This window comes from Procambarus clarkii, chromosome 23 (assembly GCF_040958095.1).
Source record: "Procambarus clarkii isolate CNS0578487 chromosome 23, FALCON_Pclarkii_2.0, whole genome shotgun sequence".
Taxonomy (NCBI): domain Eukaryota; kingdom Metazoa; phylum Arthropoda; class Malacostraca; order Decapoda; family Cambaridae; genus Procambarus; species Procambarus clarkii.
Window position 1 is genome coordinate 9214736 of NC_091172.1, and position 20211 is coordinate 9234946.

At 36.7% G+C, this 20211-nt stretch overlaps 1 protein-coding gene across 1 annotated transcript in view; it reads left to right on the top strand.

Moving 5' to 3' along the window:
- The window catches only part of LOC123764046 (protein Star), a 77501-nt gene extending 59834 nt beyond the window's left edge, over window positions 1-17667 (top strand). The window contains exons 4-7 of the mRNA XM_045751532.2: window positions 3577-3693; window positions 4249-4443; window positions 5165-5374; window positions 11077-17667. Coding sequence (XP_045607488.1) covers window positions 3577-3693; window positions 4249-4443; window positions 5165-5374; window positions 11077-11253 — 699 coding nt within the window. The 3' untranslated portion in view covers window positions 11254-17667. The remainder of the gene's footprint in view (window positions 1-3576; window positions 3694-4248; window positions 4444-5164; window positions 5375-11076) is intronic.
- Window positions 17668-20211: the final 2544 nt, after the last annotated feature.

The following is a 20211-nucleotide window of genomic DNA, read 5'->3' on the forward strand; positions in this document are numbered from 1 at the left end:
TGGTGTGATGCTCATGGGTTCTGATACAACCTTCTATGAAGCTTTTGAGATCAGGATTGGCATTATAGTTTAGCGTTTTATATATGTATAATACACATGAGAGAATGTGCAGTGACTTAATGTCTAACATATTCAGAGATTTAAGTAGGGGTACCGAGTGGTGTCTGGGGCCAGAATTGGATATTGTCCTAATAGCAGCTTTGTGTTGAGTAATTAGAGGACGTAAGTGATTTTGGGTAGTAGAGCCCCAAGCACAAATACCATAGTTGAGATATGGATAGATAAGGGAGTAATAGAGAGTCACCAGGGCAGGGTGTGGTACATAATATCTGATCTTAGAAAGAATGCCCACAGTTTTTGAAACTTTTTTTGATATGTTTAGAATGTGTCCCTGGAAATTAAGCTTGTGGTCAATGAGAATGCCAAGGAATTTGCCATCTAATTTGTTACAAATTTGGGTATTGTTTATTTTGAGATTTATTTGATTAGAGGATTTATTGCCAAACAGAATATAAAAGGTTTTGTTTAAAATAAGGTCATACGTATTCCCCGAGGAGCTGCTCTATTTGGAGATGGAGGAGAAAAATTAGGAAAGGTGGTGTTGTTGCCATGCTGGTGAAAGAACACTTAAAGATAACCAAAATAATTCTTAAATGCAAATCATGCTCTGAAACTCTCCCTGGACAGATGTAATAGGACCCATTATCACCACACCAGAAATATTTATCTCTTTGATATCCCCAGAGTCAAACTTAATCTGTGTAAACACACTATGCAAATAAAGGGACCCAGTCTATGGAACTCACTCCCTATTGAATTGAAAAGCTGTCCAACTTTTGTGTCATTCAAAAAAAATACTAAAAAGTACCTAATTTCATCTTCATAGTTTTTTACCTTTTGCTTTAAAATTGCACTGTATCTATTGCTACCCAATCTCCCAATCTTTATGTACCCAATCTGAATATCTTTATCATTGTGATCATTGCTGTCTTCTTATATGTGCTGTCAATCTGCTGTATGGTGTCTATTAATCTTGTTTAAATTACCAATCAAGCTGTCAATGTAATCAATCAGAGCTTTAATATACCAATGTGCTTTAATATACTTACTAATCTCTCTCATCTCATTTTTTTTTCTTGCAATGTATTTGTTATCATTTTATTAACTCTGATAGAATTTACCTACTTAAAATTATCTGTTAGATTAAGGACCTGCCTGAAACGCTGCACGTACTAGTGGCTTTACAAGATTGTAAATACTATGCTATGTATTCTCACAAACCCAATGTACCTTCTTGTATATAAATAAATAAAATTAAATAAAAATAAAATAAAATAAAATAAAAATAAAATAAAATAAAATAAAATAAAAATAAAATAAAATAAAATAAAATAAAAAATGATTGCCAATCCACGAGAATTTGACATAATAACACAGGAGATTTGTTATCAGGATGGTAAACTGATAATCATAAATGCATACAGTCCACCCCCCATGCAACACATGGACAAAGACAGATCTAGACAACAAATGAGATGGCCTCAAAATTATTATGAAAGAGATTACATTAAGGAGCAGATAAAGATGGATCACTACTGCTGGTACTCGGTGACTTCAAATTTAAATCCATACACTGGGAGGCCTATGAAGCAAGAACAGAGGACTTTTGGACCTGTAGATCTGTAAACCTCATCCTGGAGACATTCATGTATAAACACATTAAACAAGCTACAAGAATAAGGGAAGGCAATGTTCCTTCAAATCTGGATTTGATTCACCAGGAAAAAATTAATATTTGATATTCAGTACAGTACCTCCTTCCCTTGGGTAAAAGTGACACTGTGACAATGTCTTTTGGGGAATAAAGTATGCAATGTGTTATAATCTATAAGAGAATGAGGAAAATGAAGTGGTAGAAAAAATGATTTCAGGAGAGGACACTATGGGAACCTAGAAAGTTCTTTAATGAATTTGATTGTAAAGACTTGCTGTTAAGTAAGAAAATAAATGAGAGCTATGTCAAGTTTTGTGAAATATGTGATAAAGACACAACAAGTTTTATATCAAAACAGAGATGTAGAACAGGGAAACAGGATTGGTTCAACAGAAATTGTGAGAGGGCCAGAGACCAAAAGACACAAAAATTGAATTAATATAGGAAGACGTCAAACCCTAAAAAATACCAGCGATACAAAGAAGCAAAAAACTACTACACGGCAGTGAGAAGAGAGGCAGAAAGAAATTTTGAGAAAGGAATAATGGACAAATGTAGAACAGAACCAGGCCTATTCTATATATGCTCAACAAGCACCCAGAGAAGGGTCACCCTGAGTGCATGCAGTTTAGTTAATTTAGTTCATTTATTATGCATCCTACACCCATCTTGTATGCAGTTAAAAGTACAAAGCTAGCAAAGTCCACTCGTGAATAGCATGAAGGAAACACACACACACACACACACACACACATAAGAGCTACGAGGAGAGGTTAGAGGCATTAAAAATGCCAAAACTAGAAGACAGAAGAAAAAGAGGTGATATGATCACTACATACAAGATAGTAACAGGAATTGATAAAATTGATAGGGAAGATTTCCTGAGACCTAGAACTTTAAGAACAAGAGGTCATAGATTTAAACTAGCTAAACACAGATGCCGAAGAAATATAAGAAAATTCACTTTCGCAAACAGAGTGGTAGACGGTTGGAACAAGTTAGGTGAGAAGGTGGTGGAGGCCAAGACCGTCAGTAGTTTCAAAGCATTATATGACAAAGAGTGCTGGGAAGACGGGACACCACGAGCGTAGCTCTCATCCTGTAACTACACTTAGGTAATTACATGAAGCAAATACAAAAAATACAAAAAATTAAAAATGAGCAAAAGGTCCCAACAGGACTAGATCTTAAAAGGGGCCAGTGCTTAGCTAAGAAGCAATGGAAGTCACTGTACCTTGGCAACCTGAGGAATGCAAGTAAGTCAACCTCAGTGGCAGGACTGACCTTGGAATGGGTTGTTGGCCAGGGGATCTCCAGGCCAACTGGTTATGGCCATTGGTACTAACGAGTTCAAGCTAGTTTCAACTGAACCACTTATTCTGAATGAATTGTTTGCAGAGCCATTTAGCTGTTTTGATGCGTCATTTCCTGTGAACTTTGCAGTTATCTGTAAAGTTTTGCTGACATTTTGGATGCTTATCCAGTGATGGTGATGATAATTGTCCCCTTATCTTTGCACCTTTATGAGGATGGGGTCAGAGTCTGGCTCTGGTCTCCCAGGGAAACAGAGCTCCCACAACAGGTGTGACCCAGTAGCTGAGAGCCATCTCAGCAAGATAGCTTCAGGGAGCCACCAAGTGGGCTCTCACAGAAAATCCCAATTTGTTTATTGTGTATTGCATTGAATTTGTTTATATTTATTAAACCCAAAAGTTCTAATCTTATTATTCTCATTTCTAAAACCTTAATTTGAGTACATCCTAGAACTGGAACCCATAATCTGTTCAGCAATGGGCAAAAACACCCCCTAGTCTTTAAATACCTAAGCTCTTAACTAAATCACAGTTGTTTACCTATTTCAGAGGATCAGGACACATTACCTGTACCCACCCTCCAAGCAGCCCTACAGCCTGGCAAGCACCAATGATGATCCCTCCATGGGCCAGTCCATAGAGATACGCCATATACTTGGTAACCAGGTGAGTTTAATCTGCTTAATCTTGTCCGTGTATATATATGCCTCTACTGCCTGATCTTGTAGCATGAGTACCTCTTCCTATCTTCCTACCTGACTTGCTAGAAAATTAACAAGAATGTAAAAACGCTTGTATAAAAAAAATGTAAAATCAATCAGGATTCATCTTTATCTGGTCTTATTATAATCTCTCTCATGACCATTGTAAGGCCTCTCATTGGTCGTCTAGCTCTTCCTTTGTCCACGTGTTGCCTACTTCCCTTCCCTTCTGTAAGTGAAATCAATCATTCGTGTGTAATCAAATCATGTACATTACATAACATAAGTAGGTAACCTTTCACTGTAGAAAGAGTTATCATTGATGCTACCATTTTCTAGTGTTATATTTAGGAATGTACAAATATGGTGATTGTGAGCTGCAGTTAAACCTACAGATACAGGAATATATACTCTCTTAAAATAATTATAAAAAAATATTAATTTATTTACTCTTTTAAGTAACAAAATGCTTTATTGTATAGAAGGAACTCTTCAACTTGTCTTTGTTCCTTCCCTGCAGAAGAATGGATTCTTTGTGGAGTGTGGAGCCCTTGACGGAGAGACACGCTCCAACACGCTCGTCTTTGAGAAAAAGTTTGGCTGGCAAGGCGTTCTCATTGAAGGAGATCCCAAAAACTTTGACTTGGTGTTAAAGAAGAATCGAAAGGCTTGGGCTGTCAGTGCATGTCTCAGTACACACCCGTATCCGAACACTGTGAGTTATGTATACACTATCTGTATATCTGTATACTGTACTTGTTATAAAATATTTATATTTTATTATAATGTACAATACATGCTTCAGGAAAAAATACCTGCTTCCCTTATGTTTGTGTGATGATATGCAGCAGTCATGACAACTCTCAGCATGACTGGTTGTTGCTGCCAGAGACACCTAGTTTACTATGCACTTCATGCTTATTCTGTGAGTGGGTGAGTGTTGCTAGTTTACTGTGCATCTTGTGTTCACTCTGTGAGTGAGCAAAATTCAGCTAGTTTTCTGTACATCTCCTGCTCACCCTGTGAGTGGGTGAGTGAAGCTAGTTTACTGTGTACCTCATACTCACCCTGTGAGTGGGTGAGTGCAGCTAGTTTACTGTGTACCTCATACTCACCCCTGTGAGTGGGTGAGTGCAGCTAGTTTACTGCGCACCTCATACTCACCCTGTGAGTGGGTGAGTACAGCTAGTTTACTGTGTACCTCATGAATTGCATAATCTAAATGGGGCTTAACAAAAGGAATAACATTAGACAGAGTGTTGCTAGTGCGTCTAGAAATAAATCCCATTAAACTACTTATTTGCTTTATTCCATATATTTATGCACTGATTTTTGGCTTAAGATCCCGAACCAATTATAACTCTCAAATTGTTATGCATTCTAATTTTGCAATTTTGACATACAATTTACTTAATTACCCAATGAATCCATTTTAGGTGATGTTCAAGCAAAGCTTCAACATTGGTAAGATTAGCAGCTTGAAAACAGGACAAGAGCAGCAAGGCTACACAGAGGTGCAGTGCCTTCCCCTCTACTCCATCTTACTGGCCCTCAACACAACCACTATCGACTATTTCAGCCTAGATGTAGAAGGCTCAGAGCTTGCAGTACTCCGTACTATTCCTTGGGACAAAGTCAATATTAGGGTAAGCATATAATTTGAAGAAGTAATTTTTTCTGCATTGCTAAATTCATTAAACTCAATTCAAAGTATAAATTTATATTTTTACTTCCATATTTTCTACTTATTTTTCTGTATCTTTATATAGTCTTAACTCTTGTGTTTTTAAGGGCTATTTGGCCTTTGTCACCACAGGCACATAACAAAAAAACAAAACAAAAATTGTTTTTTCTTCTTAGCCTATTAATTTGTGTTCCCTGATCATGGGAAAGATAATAAAAAAATCGCAAGTGGCATACTTTGGCCGCAATAGGTCGGGGAAGTCTGGCAAAAAAAAGAGGCGCTGTATCAAACACTGACTCATCAAGCATTTGCTTTGCCGAAGCTGTCAGGCGGGGTGTTGCCACAAAGATAAAATTACCTAATTATTTCAATGTCTCTGATTAATTTTTTCTTTGTTTTTTTGCTTTAATATTATTCAATAGTGTGTAGTGTGATATATTTAGATAATAAAATGTGTGAATCATCGCTGAACTAAAAATTATGGTGTGCATATTATTGATTCAATTATTATATTCATAAAACAGTAAACAAGTACAATGGGGCCTCGACTTACGATGGTAATCCATTCCTAGAGATGGATCGTAAGTCGAAATATCCAAAGTCGAAGGGATTTTTCCTATAAGAAATAAAGGGAATTGAATTAATCCGTTCCCCACCCTCCAAAATATTAACTTACAAATACATTTTATACTGAATACAATTTTGTTCTCTAACTACAATACAGTACAAATGTTTATCTTACCTTTATGGAGGACTCTTGATGGTGTATGGAAGATGGTGAGGAGGGGGAAGGAGAGGTGTCACTGTTTGGAAGGGGAGTCCCCTTCCATTATAACATCAGGCAGTGATGACTTTTCTGGGATACACTCTCTGGCATGTTTTGCCTGCAAACCACTAGGACCTGCTTGTGGCTCACTGCTTGCTTGTCTTACTAAGAATCTGTCTAAAAACACTTGTTTTTCCCTACATTTTAACACTTCTCTGCAATAATACATTACATTGTCATTTAAAAGGTCAATGCAACAGCCTGCTACAGCTTTATCTGGGTGAGTTTTTTCAACAAAACTTTGCAGTTGTTTCCATACTTCACACATTTTCTTAATGAGGAAGGGATATCCTCTACTGCCTCAACTCACAACTATTTTCTTAGGTTGAACCTTACCGCTGACTTTTTGGGACCCATGGCATGATATATAATAATCAGTTTTATGTTCAAAAAGCAAAAAATCACCACAAAAACGAAATTTCTTATAGGCGTGATTGTCACTAAGCGGGCAGCTCTAGTAAACTGAGGCAGGTTGGCCCGCGTGACCGGGAACCACGCGCTCAGTCCAAACGTGTACTAACAAATATTGTTAGTCGATGACACTATCGTAAGTCGAGTCGCATTTTCGTTGAAATTTACATTGTAACTCGAAATTATCGTAAGTTGGAGCAATCGTAAGTCGAGGTGCCACTGTACTTTGTCAGTTATTATACTATATACACAGGTTATATATAAGTACCTCGGTTTAAGAGTTTAATCCGTTCCTGGAGACAGCTCGTAATCTGAAAACTCATAAACCGAAGCTAATTTCCCCATAAGAAATAATCGGAAATGAATTAATCCGTTCCTGACTACCCAAAAACCTCATTTCAAACTAAATTTTATACCTAATTCATCTAAATCTACACTACAAAAGTATGTTCACGTTATTACTTACCCTTGCTGATAACTGCTGTTGGCGTATGAAAGATGGTGAGGAGGGGGGGAGGAGGAGAGGTGTTACTGTTTGGAAGGGGAGTCCCCTTCCATCATAACTTCAGGCAGTGAGGGGTGCACTCTCTGGCACATTTGCCTGCATACCATATATTTGCCTGAATGTAAAACAGAACCAGGTCTATTCTATAAATTCATAAACAACAAATTGCAGGTAAAGGATAATATTCAGAGGTTGAAAATGGGAAATAGATTCACGGAAAATGAAAAGGAAATGTGTGAAACATTAAACGAAAAGTTCCAAAGTGTGTTGTACAAAATGAAATCTTCAGGGAACCAGATGCAATAAAATTCTAGAGAACAACATAGAGCACATAGAGATGTCTAGAGATGAAGTGGAAAAAATGCTCAAGGAGCTAAATAAGAACAAAGCAGTTGGTCCAGATGGAGTTTCACCATGGGTTCTGAGAGAATGTGCACCTGAGCTCAGCATTCCACTTCAACAGATTTTTCAGTCATCCCTGTTTACAGGAGTTGTAGCTGATGTGTGGAAAAAGGCTAACATAGTTCCAATCTACAAAAGTGGAAGCAGGGAAGACCCCCTTAATTATAGACCAGTATCATTGACAAGTGTAATAGTCAAAATATTGGAAAAAATAATTAAAACTAAATGGGTAGAACACCTGGAGAGAAATGATATAATATCAGACAGACAGTATGGTTTTCGATCTGGAAGATCCTTTGTATTGAATTTACTCAGTTTCTATGATCAAGCAACAGAGATATTACAGGAAAGAGATGGTTGGGTTGACTGCATCTATCTGGACCTAAAAAAGGCTTTCGACAGAGTTCCACATAAGAGGTTCTTCTGGAAATTGGAAAATATTGGAGGGGTAACAGGTAAGCTTCTAACATGGATGAAAAATTTTCTGACATAGAAAAATGAGGGCAGTGATCAGAGGCAATGTATCGGACTGGAGAAATGTCAGAAGTGGAGTACCACAAGGTTCAGTTCTTGCACCAGTGATGTTTATTGTCTACATAAATGATCTACCAGTTGGTATACAGAATTATATGAACATGTTTGCTGATGATGCTAAGATAATAGGAAGGATAAGAAACTTAGATGATTGTCATGCCCTTCAAGATGACCTGGACAAAATAAGTATATGGAGCACCACTTGGCAAATGGAATTTAATGTTAATAAATGCCATGTTATGGAATGTGGAATAGGAGAACATAGACCCCACACAACCTATATGGGAAATCTTTAAAGAATTCTGAAAGAGATCTAGGGTTCTAGATAGAAAACTATCACCTGAGGACCACATAAAGAATATTGTGCGAGGAGCCTATGCCACGCTTTCTAACTTCAGAATTGCTTTTAAATACATGGATGGCGATATACTAAAGAAATTGTTCACAACTTTTGTTAGGCCAAAGCTAGAATATGCAGTGGTTGTGTGGTGCCCATATCTTAAGAAGCACATAAACAAACTGGAAAAGGTGCAGACATGCTACTAAGTGGCTCCCAGAACTGAAGGGCAAGAGCTGTTGTGAAACTAGTGCCACTCTGAATGTCTGTATTGGGGGTCTCTTGCCTGATTTCATGAAATACATGTTGAAACAGTTGAACACTGCAACGTCAATGAGATGGAAAAAAGAATTTCTTTGTCCACTTCACAGATTTACGCACGCACTCAATGGCACCGAGCATCATGTCACGTTTATCTACTAGGCACATGTTGACATTGTAATCTATGACTCAATCAGGTTTATATATTGGGAAGCGTGTTTGAAAGTGCACTTTGTTGTCAACATATTCACCTCGCATCTGTCCCTCCACTGCACTGATAACATCTTGTCACACTTTCGCAGCTGGCAATCACCCACTGCAATACCTATGCCAAACCCTGGCATTTCCCTCCTGTGGGCCTCACAGTGCCACATACACAGGTGTTATGGTCAAGGAGGTATCTGATCAATAAGGGGCTGGTATAGTAGTTGTCCATGAACAGTATATGCCCCCTGTTCAGCAACGGTTCCATGAGGGTTTTTACGACACTGCCGAAGAACCCGTGTGGATCCTGACCTGGTATGTCAACGTCTGTACCTGAATACAATATCATGTTTATGACAATACCAGTTTCGCAGTTGCACAGTGTGAAAAACTACCACGAGCAACAGAAACACGGCTCCGTCGTCTTGTGCTAGAGTTACCTATAGGTATGCTAGGAGGTGAGGTTGTTCTGCATAGTGTAGGTCTACCACGAACACCTGATGTCGAGGAAACACTGTTGTCATTGTCCTCTTGCCATGTGACATGCTGCCGCTTGCCTCAGCGTGTTACTAGGGCAGCAAACCCCGCCTAGTAACACCCTCGCTGCTCGTACTCAGGTCATCAACACTACTTGTATTGGAGCCTGTCACTGAAGCCTGAGAATGAATCATCACATGTTCTGTCACTGAATAAACTTGCATCAGAGGACACACATGGTGGTGGTGACCTTAGCAGTGTTGACCCAGGGCGGCGAGGCACGTGTACTGTACACACTCGCGACCTCCTCCATTTCAGTCTCTCCCTCACTCGTGTCAGACCTCTGAGTAAGGTATCCACACCTTACAGACTACAATCTAGACTTTCTCTGGATCGTAGTCTAAATCATCATCCATGGCATCATCATCATACAGTATGTCGCGTATTTCCTCCTCAGAGAGTCGTTTTCCATGACCGCGGCTGACCGTGGAGCGGGAGCTTGTAAGACGATGCTTCAGACATGGTTGCTTCCTTGAAACTGAGGCTCCCCATGGCCCTGGAGCATGCTAGGACTTTTTTTCAAAATGGTGGACGATCACTGGGGCCCTCAGGCATCCATTTTGTAATCGTGTCATCGCACGACAGTTTTGAATTTTACTCCATACCTATAAGATCCTTGAGGCACAATGCTCACCACCCGTTGAGCGCCTACAGGCGCATTGCGTAGTACAGTGGTTAATGTTCCTGGCCCTACTCGGGCATGTGTAGTCTTGAGTTGCAGGTTGCAGCCAGTTGTCTCAACTTCAAGTTGAGGAGAGAGTGATGATCGTCTCCCGGGTAAGTCCTTCTTTTCTTATGTTTGGTTAGGTAGCTCTGGGGAGCTGGAAGGGTTCTCCACAGAAAACCAGCATTGGATATAATGAAACGCCATTTTCTGGGTGAGTCCCGGAGACTCCCCGACATCCCTCCCTCCCTCCGCTCAGCTGTTTTCTTCGTTTTTGGTTTAGGAAGTTCTGCTTCCTAATTTGGCTTTCGGTCACAATTTTTAACCTGCTGTAGTTTGTTTTGGGACACCTACTTTTCTGGGTGCCTAACCCGGTAGATGACAAATGTAGAATGCTTCCAACCACATGGGGTTTCTATAGGCCATTGCTCCTCATGCCTGAGGGGGCCAGGTTCTGGCTCGTGGTCCCCGGTAGGCTAAGAACTCCCATCAAATTAGGAGAGGTCCCAAGATGCTGCTCTATAGACCCACTGTAAATGGTAATGGAGAGGTTATGCTATTGATGGTTACATATTGGTGTCTATCATTGAGGTAAGTACTGTACTATACACAGTGCACTGTCACGATCACTTGCCCCTCTCCTTATCTTTAGCCTTCAATCTTTGTGCTGGTCTGTGTTTCTTAACTTCTTTAGTTTGTCTCTTAGTACTCCATCATTTGTTACTGTTCTACTGTGAGGTCTTGAGAGATGTAAACTTTGTTATACCCTCCCAGATCTTTTCGTTCATGTTCATTTTTAAGTATCCTTCTCCAATGTCTTCCTTTACTTTGAGGTTAATAATTCTTGTTTTATTTTATTAAGGGCTTCTCTTTTACAAAAATTTGCAATATTTCAAGTTAGCATTTCCATATCCAATAATTTTTGTATATCTTACAAATATTGATATGATCTTAAGGGTTAAAATGAGATAATATTTTTTCAGACATTGTCAGTGGAATTCATCCATGGAGGAGAGGGAAAGGATGCCATACGCAAATATGTGGAAAGTCAAGGCTATAACTTATACACAGAGGTGACGCACCCAGGTTGGCTTGCTAATGACTTCATTTTTGTTAAGAACGGGATAGTACCATCTTTAAAAGAAAAAATTATAGAGTGAAATTAATTTCTATAGACTACAGTGCCAGAATAAGTGTGTATATAAGTTGTCTATATATATTGAGATTTTTGTGTAAATGATGTAGGCCGATCTGTATATGAAATTACAGTGATGCCACTATATGGCTGCTCTATTAACCTGACTTTTCCTAGAGTTGTGATATTCAGTTGTAAATCACTGCAAACAATGTTATTTTATTTTCTACTATTAGTGATTATTAATTTCAAAAGAATTTGCATGTAAATCTTTATAGTGGAGTCAGAGGATCAGTAACTTATTTATTAAAGTATAATATTTTGCCATCATTAATTATCACATTTAGTAAATTTGTCACATACAAAAATTATATACAGGCTGCACTGTATGTCAATTCACATAAAAATCAAAGGAATGATCATATCAAGAGTTTGATATATAGTACATGCAAGATATTTATTAATTTTATTTTGTTGTAGGTAGAACCCAAATAGTTAGCACCAGTGACATCAAACCCATTAGAGCCCTAATTTATGTGTTCTAGGTTTTATAGCTGTCTATAAAGTGGGACACTGACATGCAAATGGTTTAGAACAATGTAAAACGTGCATGCTGCAGTAACTCCGAAGCACCACACATATACCAACAGGCTTAACTTTAATATCAAACATAATGTCAAGTACAGTATTTGATGCTTCTAAGGTGATATTTAAACATTTTATCTGCCAAATTTTACATTGCAAAGACAGTATTTGCAACTATGGCTATATGAATTTACTAAATTGTTGAGATTTTTATTGAAGTGTTATTAATGGTTGAATTGGACATAATAAGCCTTCTGCATTAGACTGAGCAAAAGTATAAAATTCCTGTTTTGGAAAAAAAATGAGGATATTAATTTAGAAATAATTTCTTTTTTCTATTTATATTTTGTTCTATTTGCATTTTTCTATTTATATTTTGTTCATTTCATCAAACTCATTTATTTATTTAGTACTACCATTACATCAGTATTATTCACTTTGTTTCACTATTATTTTATACTGTATTTTAAATTTGCACATTACAGTAGTTTCTGTTTGGAATAATGAACATTGTTATATTTTGTATAATTTACTGCATAAACTCTATATGGATTATATACAATTTTACAATATATATACATCGTTCAAAGAACAGCTCTGATGTTTTTCAGTACAATATCAAGGTCAAGTGTCTTGATCAAGATCAAGTGTGTGTTGATCAAGGGCAAGTGTGTTGATCTAGATGTGTGTTGATCGAGGTCAAGTGTGTTCATCAAAGACAAGTCTGAAGAAATGTTAGAGTAAAATCAACCTCTGAAACATTTCCTCACATTAACTAATTAAAAACAGAACCATATCCTGTTCTCAGTCCTACATTGTGTCTTATTGAGCTTGACACCGTTGCTCTTTGTTTGTGTTACAACTGACTTTCTGAAAAAATATCCGGATCAACATCCTATAGTATTTTAAAGTATTATTCAGTATTTTAAAAGTTTAAATGAGATCCACCCTGTCATGCCTGGTTGGCAGTGTAGTTAGCCTTATGGCCTTCAAGCATTCCTAATATGTGAGATGACTTCACCCTGGAATGACTTGTTGCCCAGTGTTGTACCTTCTCCAGAACTGCTATGTCCTTCTGAAAATGAGGTCTCCATGCTTGGATACAGTAATCTAAGTGAGGGCACACAAGAGATATATACAGTTGAACCATTACCTTCTTTTCCTTATAGTCAAAAATACACTTGATTATCCCAAGAGTTTAGTTAGTTTTTCTGACTGCTGCACCCATCTGTTGTGCAACTTTTAATGAGTGGTGGATCATGACTCCACGGTCCCTTTCTTCATCAATCTGCTGTAATGTAATGCTATTAATTTGGTAGTCGTGGCATGGGTTGTTTTGTCCCAAATGCAGGGTCTTGCATTTGTCAATATTAAAAGAGCATTTGTCATTCTTGTAGTTCATTTAGATATCTTTGTAAGATCTGAATATTAAAGAGCATTTGTCATTCTTGTAGGTCATTTAGATATGTTTGTAAGATCTGAATATAATTTTGACTTCTTACTTTACCATAGATATCTGCAGTGTTATCTGCAAATTTGATGCTTTGATTAGTAATATTCTCATCTGTGTCATTGATGTATATGACAAAATAGGTTGTCTCCAAGATAGAACCTTGCCCTACCCCATTAGCTACATTTTTCCAGTCAGATTTGCTTCTATTTAGGACAACTCTTTTTTTTCTTTATTTTAACCATTGTTTTATCCATTTTAATATTTTATCATTTATTCAACATGCTTGTAATTTCCTTGTCAGTCTTTCATGTGGTACATTATCTAAAGCTTTAGAGAAGTCCATGTATACTACGGCTACTGGAAGTCCTTTGTCAGAATTTTTTGTCCTTTGTCATTTAGGTTACCGTCTCCAAAAATGTGAGAAGGTGAATAAGGCAGGACAAAACTATGTTGTGTTGGATTTTACTAAATTGTGTTCTCTGAGGTGGTCAATGGTTCCCTCCCTTAGGATTCTCTCCAGTTTCCATGAACCAGCAGACATGTGAGGTCAGGCTGACTGGTCAATAGTTTTCTGCCAAGACCTTTCTACCTTTTTTGAAGAAAAGGGGAACATATTTCCATTCTAGGAAAACTGCCCGTTAGTCCAGAGATTTTCTGAAGAAGAGTTTTAGTGGTGGAAATAGTTTATCTGCCAGTTCCTTTATAATGTTGGATTGAAATTCCTCCAAACCTGGGGCTTTTGAATCCTTTAATTGGTTAATGCTCTCTCTGATTGTTTTGTATATTATGGGAATATCCCTTAATTCACTCTTCTCCTGCTTCAAAAATTTGTTTGGGTAAGGAAATGTTATCTACTCTAGTAAGAACACTGACATACAGTATTCATTCAGAGTGTTTGCTGCCATTTTGTCATAAATTATAACTTGGTTACAATACATGCCTTATCAGCTGACAGATACACCACCCTAGTCAAACTCCACACCTGATCATGTTCTTTCATGATTCATTTTAGCTGATCTGGTTTTCCGAGTAGTTGAATTTACTGCTGAATAATACGGCATTATTAAGGTCTATCTGTTTTTATGTATGTGTTCCCTCTCTATTGCTTTCTATGTCTGTCAGTATCTCTCTCTATCTGACTCTGTCTGTCTATTTTTAATTATCAATTTCTATCATATCTATTCTATAGAGAATTCATTTGCAAACATTTTGACACCAAATTTATAGTTAAAGCCCAAAATATGACTGAGAAAACGTAAAATGATTGTAAACATTTTAAGCAATCTCAGAGTTGACCCGGAGGCCCAGACTGCCAAAGCAATAAAACTCCACATTAATCACATGCCATGTTTCACACTTAATTAACTCTATGAAAAACTGCATGAAAATAAATTATCGATTTCTCAGTTACGTCCAAACTGTGATGAATGCAGGACAGTCATCACTTCCAAACTCAATTCACACACTACAAATGTATAAACAATTAACAAAACCAGTCTACTCATGGATATCAACAAACACATGCTAAATAAAGAAAAGACATTGAGTTTTGTCTGGAAAAAATTCTAACTAAATAGAATTGAAAATTAACGAAGTAAAGGTGAAGATTAAAGAAACAATGGATACAAACTGGAGAAGTTCATATTCAGGAAAGACCTGGGAAGATACTGATTTGGAAAGAGGATTGTTAATTTATGGAACAAATTAATGAGTAATCTAACAGACCTGGGACTGCTGGATTGTTTCATGTGTAGACTGGACATTTATATGAATGAGCTTCATTTATATAAATAGGTGCTGCTCTGTATGGGCCAGAGGGCATTCTGCAGATTCCGTTTTCTTATGTTCTTATATACATTTTCCATACTTTCTTTAGTGCTCTTTTTACTTACAAAACCCTATACTGTGACACTAACCCAGATTTAACACTCTTTGTAACAGGATGTAACAAAATTCATGAATATCGGGCATGAAATAAGTACTTTTGTTTCTCTGGCATTCTCCATGTGACTCAATCTATAGAAACATGGCATGTAAAACAAATTTAAGTATTAATCCAAACTTTGAAGGGTCCAATCTAACTCACACTAGGAGAAGCAGCTGATTGTGAGAGTTACAATGTGACTCAACAAGCCACAATGTAGGACAGGAAAGATAACTTGTTTTTTCCACCAATAATGTAATGAATTTGCTGAAGCCATAAAATTAATTAATTAAACAAAAAATCTTTAGAAATAACTGGGGTCATTTAACGCGCCATCAGCTTCAAATTTCCATTGAGAATCCACTAGAGATGAAGACTCGGGTAAATTCAGGTAAAATAGATGTCCTAAAATAACTCTTCCCAATTAAATTGTTCTACATTCCTCTACAATCTACAGCATTAAACTACATTTACCCTGTGTCTGCATATTACCACACAATCTTGTACTTCTAACGGACCCATTACTCATAAATCCATCACCCCTTTAAATTTTCATCAACACCATCTTTTCCTAATTAATATTTTATTAACAAATTCAAACATATTTGTCACTAATATGTTAACTATAATATATCCACTAGTTTTAAGAACTTTTTAAGATAAAGAAAAACTAAAGAACTGTAAAGAAAATTCTCAATGTGCTCCTCAACTATTTTGTTAACTTTCATACATGCTCTGAACGCTATTTGTATCAGTGGCTTGGCGAGAATGTACCTGACTTAATATGTTTTTACTTAGAGAATAAATTGCAGCTACCCAGTGTTCTAATATATTAAATATGAGCCACTGTGAGTGTAGGACCAGTCTCTGGTGTGTGTGGCGGCGTACTGCACACTACGCTAGCCCTCGAACATGCTTGTGATCAGGTGTACGAGGTTTAGCTGGTACACATAATCACAAGCACGTTAGAGGGTTAGTAATTACACACATCTTTTTTTTTTATTATTATTTTCTACCACAGACATGACCACACATTTACAATGCTAACCAGCATATATACATTTTCTTCTGTCCTCCATGGACAGGGTTAGAGATTTGTTAAACATATAATTCAGGGATTTATTGAACAATCAACCATAGAAAGTGAGTGTAGTGCTTTTAAAATGCTAAGTTAACTACATACGTAAATACATAGATACACAGATTTACATATGCCTTACATAAAGTGTTCGATGTGTCGTTTACAAAGTGTCATTAATGTGCATTCACATAGGTGAAATGTAATTCTGATCAGCTTCCACATATACTTTATACATATACATACACACACATATACATACATATACATATATACATACATATATATACACACACACATACATACACATACATTTGTCTCTTTTACTCTGATAGGGTGAGATAGCTGAAAGAGAAACTAGTGTGCAATTAAGCACTTAACCACTGAAGGTGATTAAGATGCTTTTACAAGCTCAGGTTATATAGTTACATCACATACATACATTCATTGTATAATTGATACATTACATGGTCAATCTAGGGTACAAGTCCAATATATCAAGTGTTCCAGTACTCAATTAGTAGTTACAGAGTTCAGCATACATCAGCCCAGGAGGGCAAAAGTCAGTCAATATGGGACATTCTACAATATAATGTTCAAGTGAGTGCATGTTTTCTCTTTCACAAAGTTGACACATTGTGTACTTGACATTTGGGGTATGAGGTTTAATAACACATCTGTGTATTTAAATAGGTAATTACACCTACATGATAACAGCATGCAGGAGGGCCAGCTTAGTGTGCAGTAAGTTTTTATGTAATTGTTCATGTGTGTTCATCTGATCATGTGTGTGTGTGTGTGTGTGTGTGTGTGTGTGTGTGTTAAGTGTGCTCATTTAATCATGTGTTTGTGTTCATGTGTACATGTTCTTCGTTACAGCTCTGTTAGTGGCCATAAAATTTGTATTGGGTACAGGCTGTACAGATGTGTTTATATGACTGAGTGTTGCAGAGACCAGAAGATGAGCTCTTTACTCCTTTATTTTCCTATATTGGCTCTTTGTTCATTAACAGCATGTGTTACTGCCATGTAAAATACAGGACAGGGTTTAAATTGGCGTATAACATCATGTTACATATTGTATTTCATATAAAATATATATAAATATTTTTGTTTGTATCATCACCAATTACTGTAGCTTTTCAAACTTTAACAACAGTTTTAAGGATATTTTTGTAGGTAATTATTCAATATTTTATATTCATTCTCTGAAGAATGTTGCAAATTTAATTTCTATAATTTTTATATTGAGTGGACATGAGCATTTGCCCGAAATGCTGTGCATATTAGTGGCTTTAGGCATTATATGTACTAGCTCTATCTAGAAATCCAACATTATGTTTGTAACTCATTTTGAATGTACAGTATGTACTTTTACCAGAATAAACATTAAATTGAATTGAATATATTTCAACAGTACTGTATTGTTAAAATATCCCTAAAATACAGGTATCAACATTCATATCTTTGTTTGTTAGCCATAAAAATTATTTCTAATTTTGCTTCGTACCAGCAGCCCTCAGTATGTGTAGGTGTGCAGCCCTCAGTATGTGTAGGTGTGCAGCCCTCAGTATGTGTAGGCATGCAGCCCTCAGTATGTGTAGGTGTGCAGCCCTCAGTATTTGTAGGTGTGCAGCCCTCAGTATGTGTAGGTGTGCAGCCCTCAGTATGTGTAGGTGTGCAGCCCTCAGTATGTGTAGGTGTGCAGCCCTCAGTACTGTATGTGTAGGTGTGCAGCCCTCAGTATGTGTAGGTGTGCAGCCCTCAGTATGTGTAGGTGTGGAGAAAGGTTCCGTTTTGAAAATCCTGGGATAAAAACCATGGAAATGAAACCGAGGTGTAGGTTATACTTGTAATATTATACCTGTAATATGGTAATGACCCCGAGACCTCCAAATTTTACTTTCTTCGCTCTACTCAACAACATTACATATTTTAACATTAATATTTAATGCTTCCTCCCTATTCCAGGCACAAAAACAAAATGATGTACAAAATGATGTCCGTGAATGCTTACATATGTACCATCTAATCTGAGAAGTATTCTCCAGTAATGCATATGTTTCTAGAGAATACTTACTGTTACTGGAGGCACTGTCCACATGTAGAGGGCTGCTTACATTAATGTTTCATGCACTGAGCTTAATCGACCATACTGGAATCTCTTTTTGTAATTTTTCTTGTGATAATATATATTTTTAGTGTTGTTTGCTGTGATTTCTTCTTGTAATGTACAAAGGATACAGGCATAGATTTAGAGAGTTGTGCTTTTATGGTAATCTTGTGGGTCACGAAACAGGTTCATACGAGAATGAAAAAGTAACTCGAGTCATCAAGAGGAATGTAGATGGCTCATCTACATTCATCAAGAGGAATGTCGATAATAATATAAAACATAAGACAACCATAGATGAGAGTGAAAGAGTTTGATGTGACGGTTTTATAGATTGCAGGTTGCAACCTCAAAGAAAAATGACTATATTTATTTATTTATTTATTTATTTATTTATTTATTTATTTATTTATTTATTTATTTATTTATTTATTTATTTATTTATATATACACAAGAAGATACATTGGGATTGTGAGGATACATAGCATAGTACAGGTAATTGTTATTTATTTATTTATTTATGCATATACAAGAATGTACATAAGGAATGTGAGGATACAATTATGGTAATTACAGTCTTGTAAAGCCACTAGCACGCGCAGCGTTTCGGGCAGGTCCTTAATCTAAGAAAATTTTATGGAGGTAAATACTTGCAAAATTTATAGACAAAAAAATGATAACAGATTACATGGAATGAAAAAAAAAAAAAAAAAAAAAAAAAAAAAGATGAGAGAAAATTATAGGTACAGTATATTAAAGCACATAGGTAGCTATGATTGATTGCAATGACAGCTTAAAATGGTAGTTGACAACAAATTGGTAGGCACAATACAGCAGAAACAATATAAGATTGATTGCAATGACAGCTTGAATGGTAGTTGACAAAAATTGGTAGTCACAATACAGCATATGGCTAGCACATAAAAGAAGACAGCAATGAACACAATGATAAGGTTGTTTGATATTACATAAAAATTAGGAGATTGGGTACCACTAGGTACAGAGCAAATTTAAAGCTCAGTGTAGGAAACTAAATAGATGAAGTTAGGTACTTTTTGGTTTTGCTTTTAAATAAGGCAAAAGTTTTACAGTTTTTCAATTCACTAGGGAGTGAGTTCCATAGACTAGGTCCCTTAATTTGCATAGAGTGTTTACACAGATTAAGTTTGATTAAGTCTGACCATGCACAGATACCATAATTAAGATAGGGGTAGATTAGTGCATAATATAGTGAGAGGAGAGCAGAGTTAGGAACATAATATCTGATTTTGGAGAGTATACCAACTGTCTTAGAGACTTTCTTAGTTATGTGTTGAATGTGGGTGCTGAAGTTGAGTCTCTTGTCTAGGAATAGGCCAAGAAACTTGCCATCATTTTTATTACTGATGTTAATGTTGTCTATCTGTAGCTGAATTGCATTTGATGATTTGTTTCCAAATAAGATGTAGTAAGTCTTTTCGATGTTTAATGTTAGTTTGTTCGTTGACATCCATAAGTGGACTTTTTTTAATTCATTATTCACAACATTATTTAGTGTATGTGGGTTGAGGTTTGAGTAGATAAGGGTAGTATCGTCAGCAAACAATATAGGTTTGAGAATATTAGAGACATTAGGCAGATCGTTTATATATATAAGAAATAGAAGAGGTCCTAAGATGCTGCCCTGTGGCACTCCAACGGTAATTGGTAGAGTGGAAGAAGTTGTATCATTGATGGTTACATATTGGTGTCTGTCACTAAGATAGGATCGGATGTAGTCAAGGGCAAGGCCTCGGATTCCATAATGCTGGAGTTTAAATAAGAGGTAGTTGTGATTAACAGTATCAAAG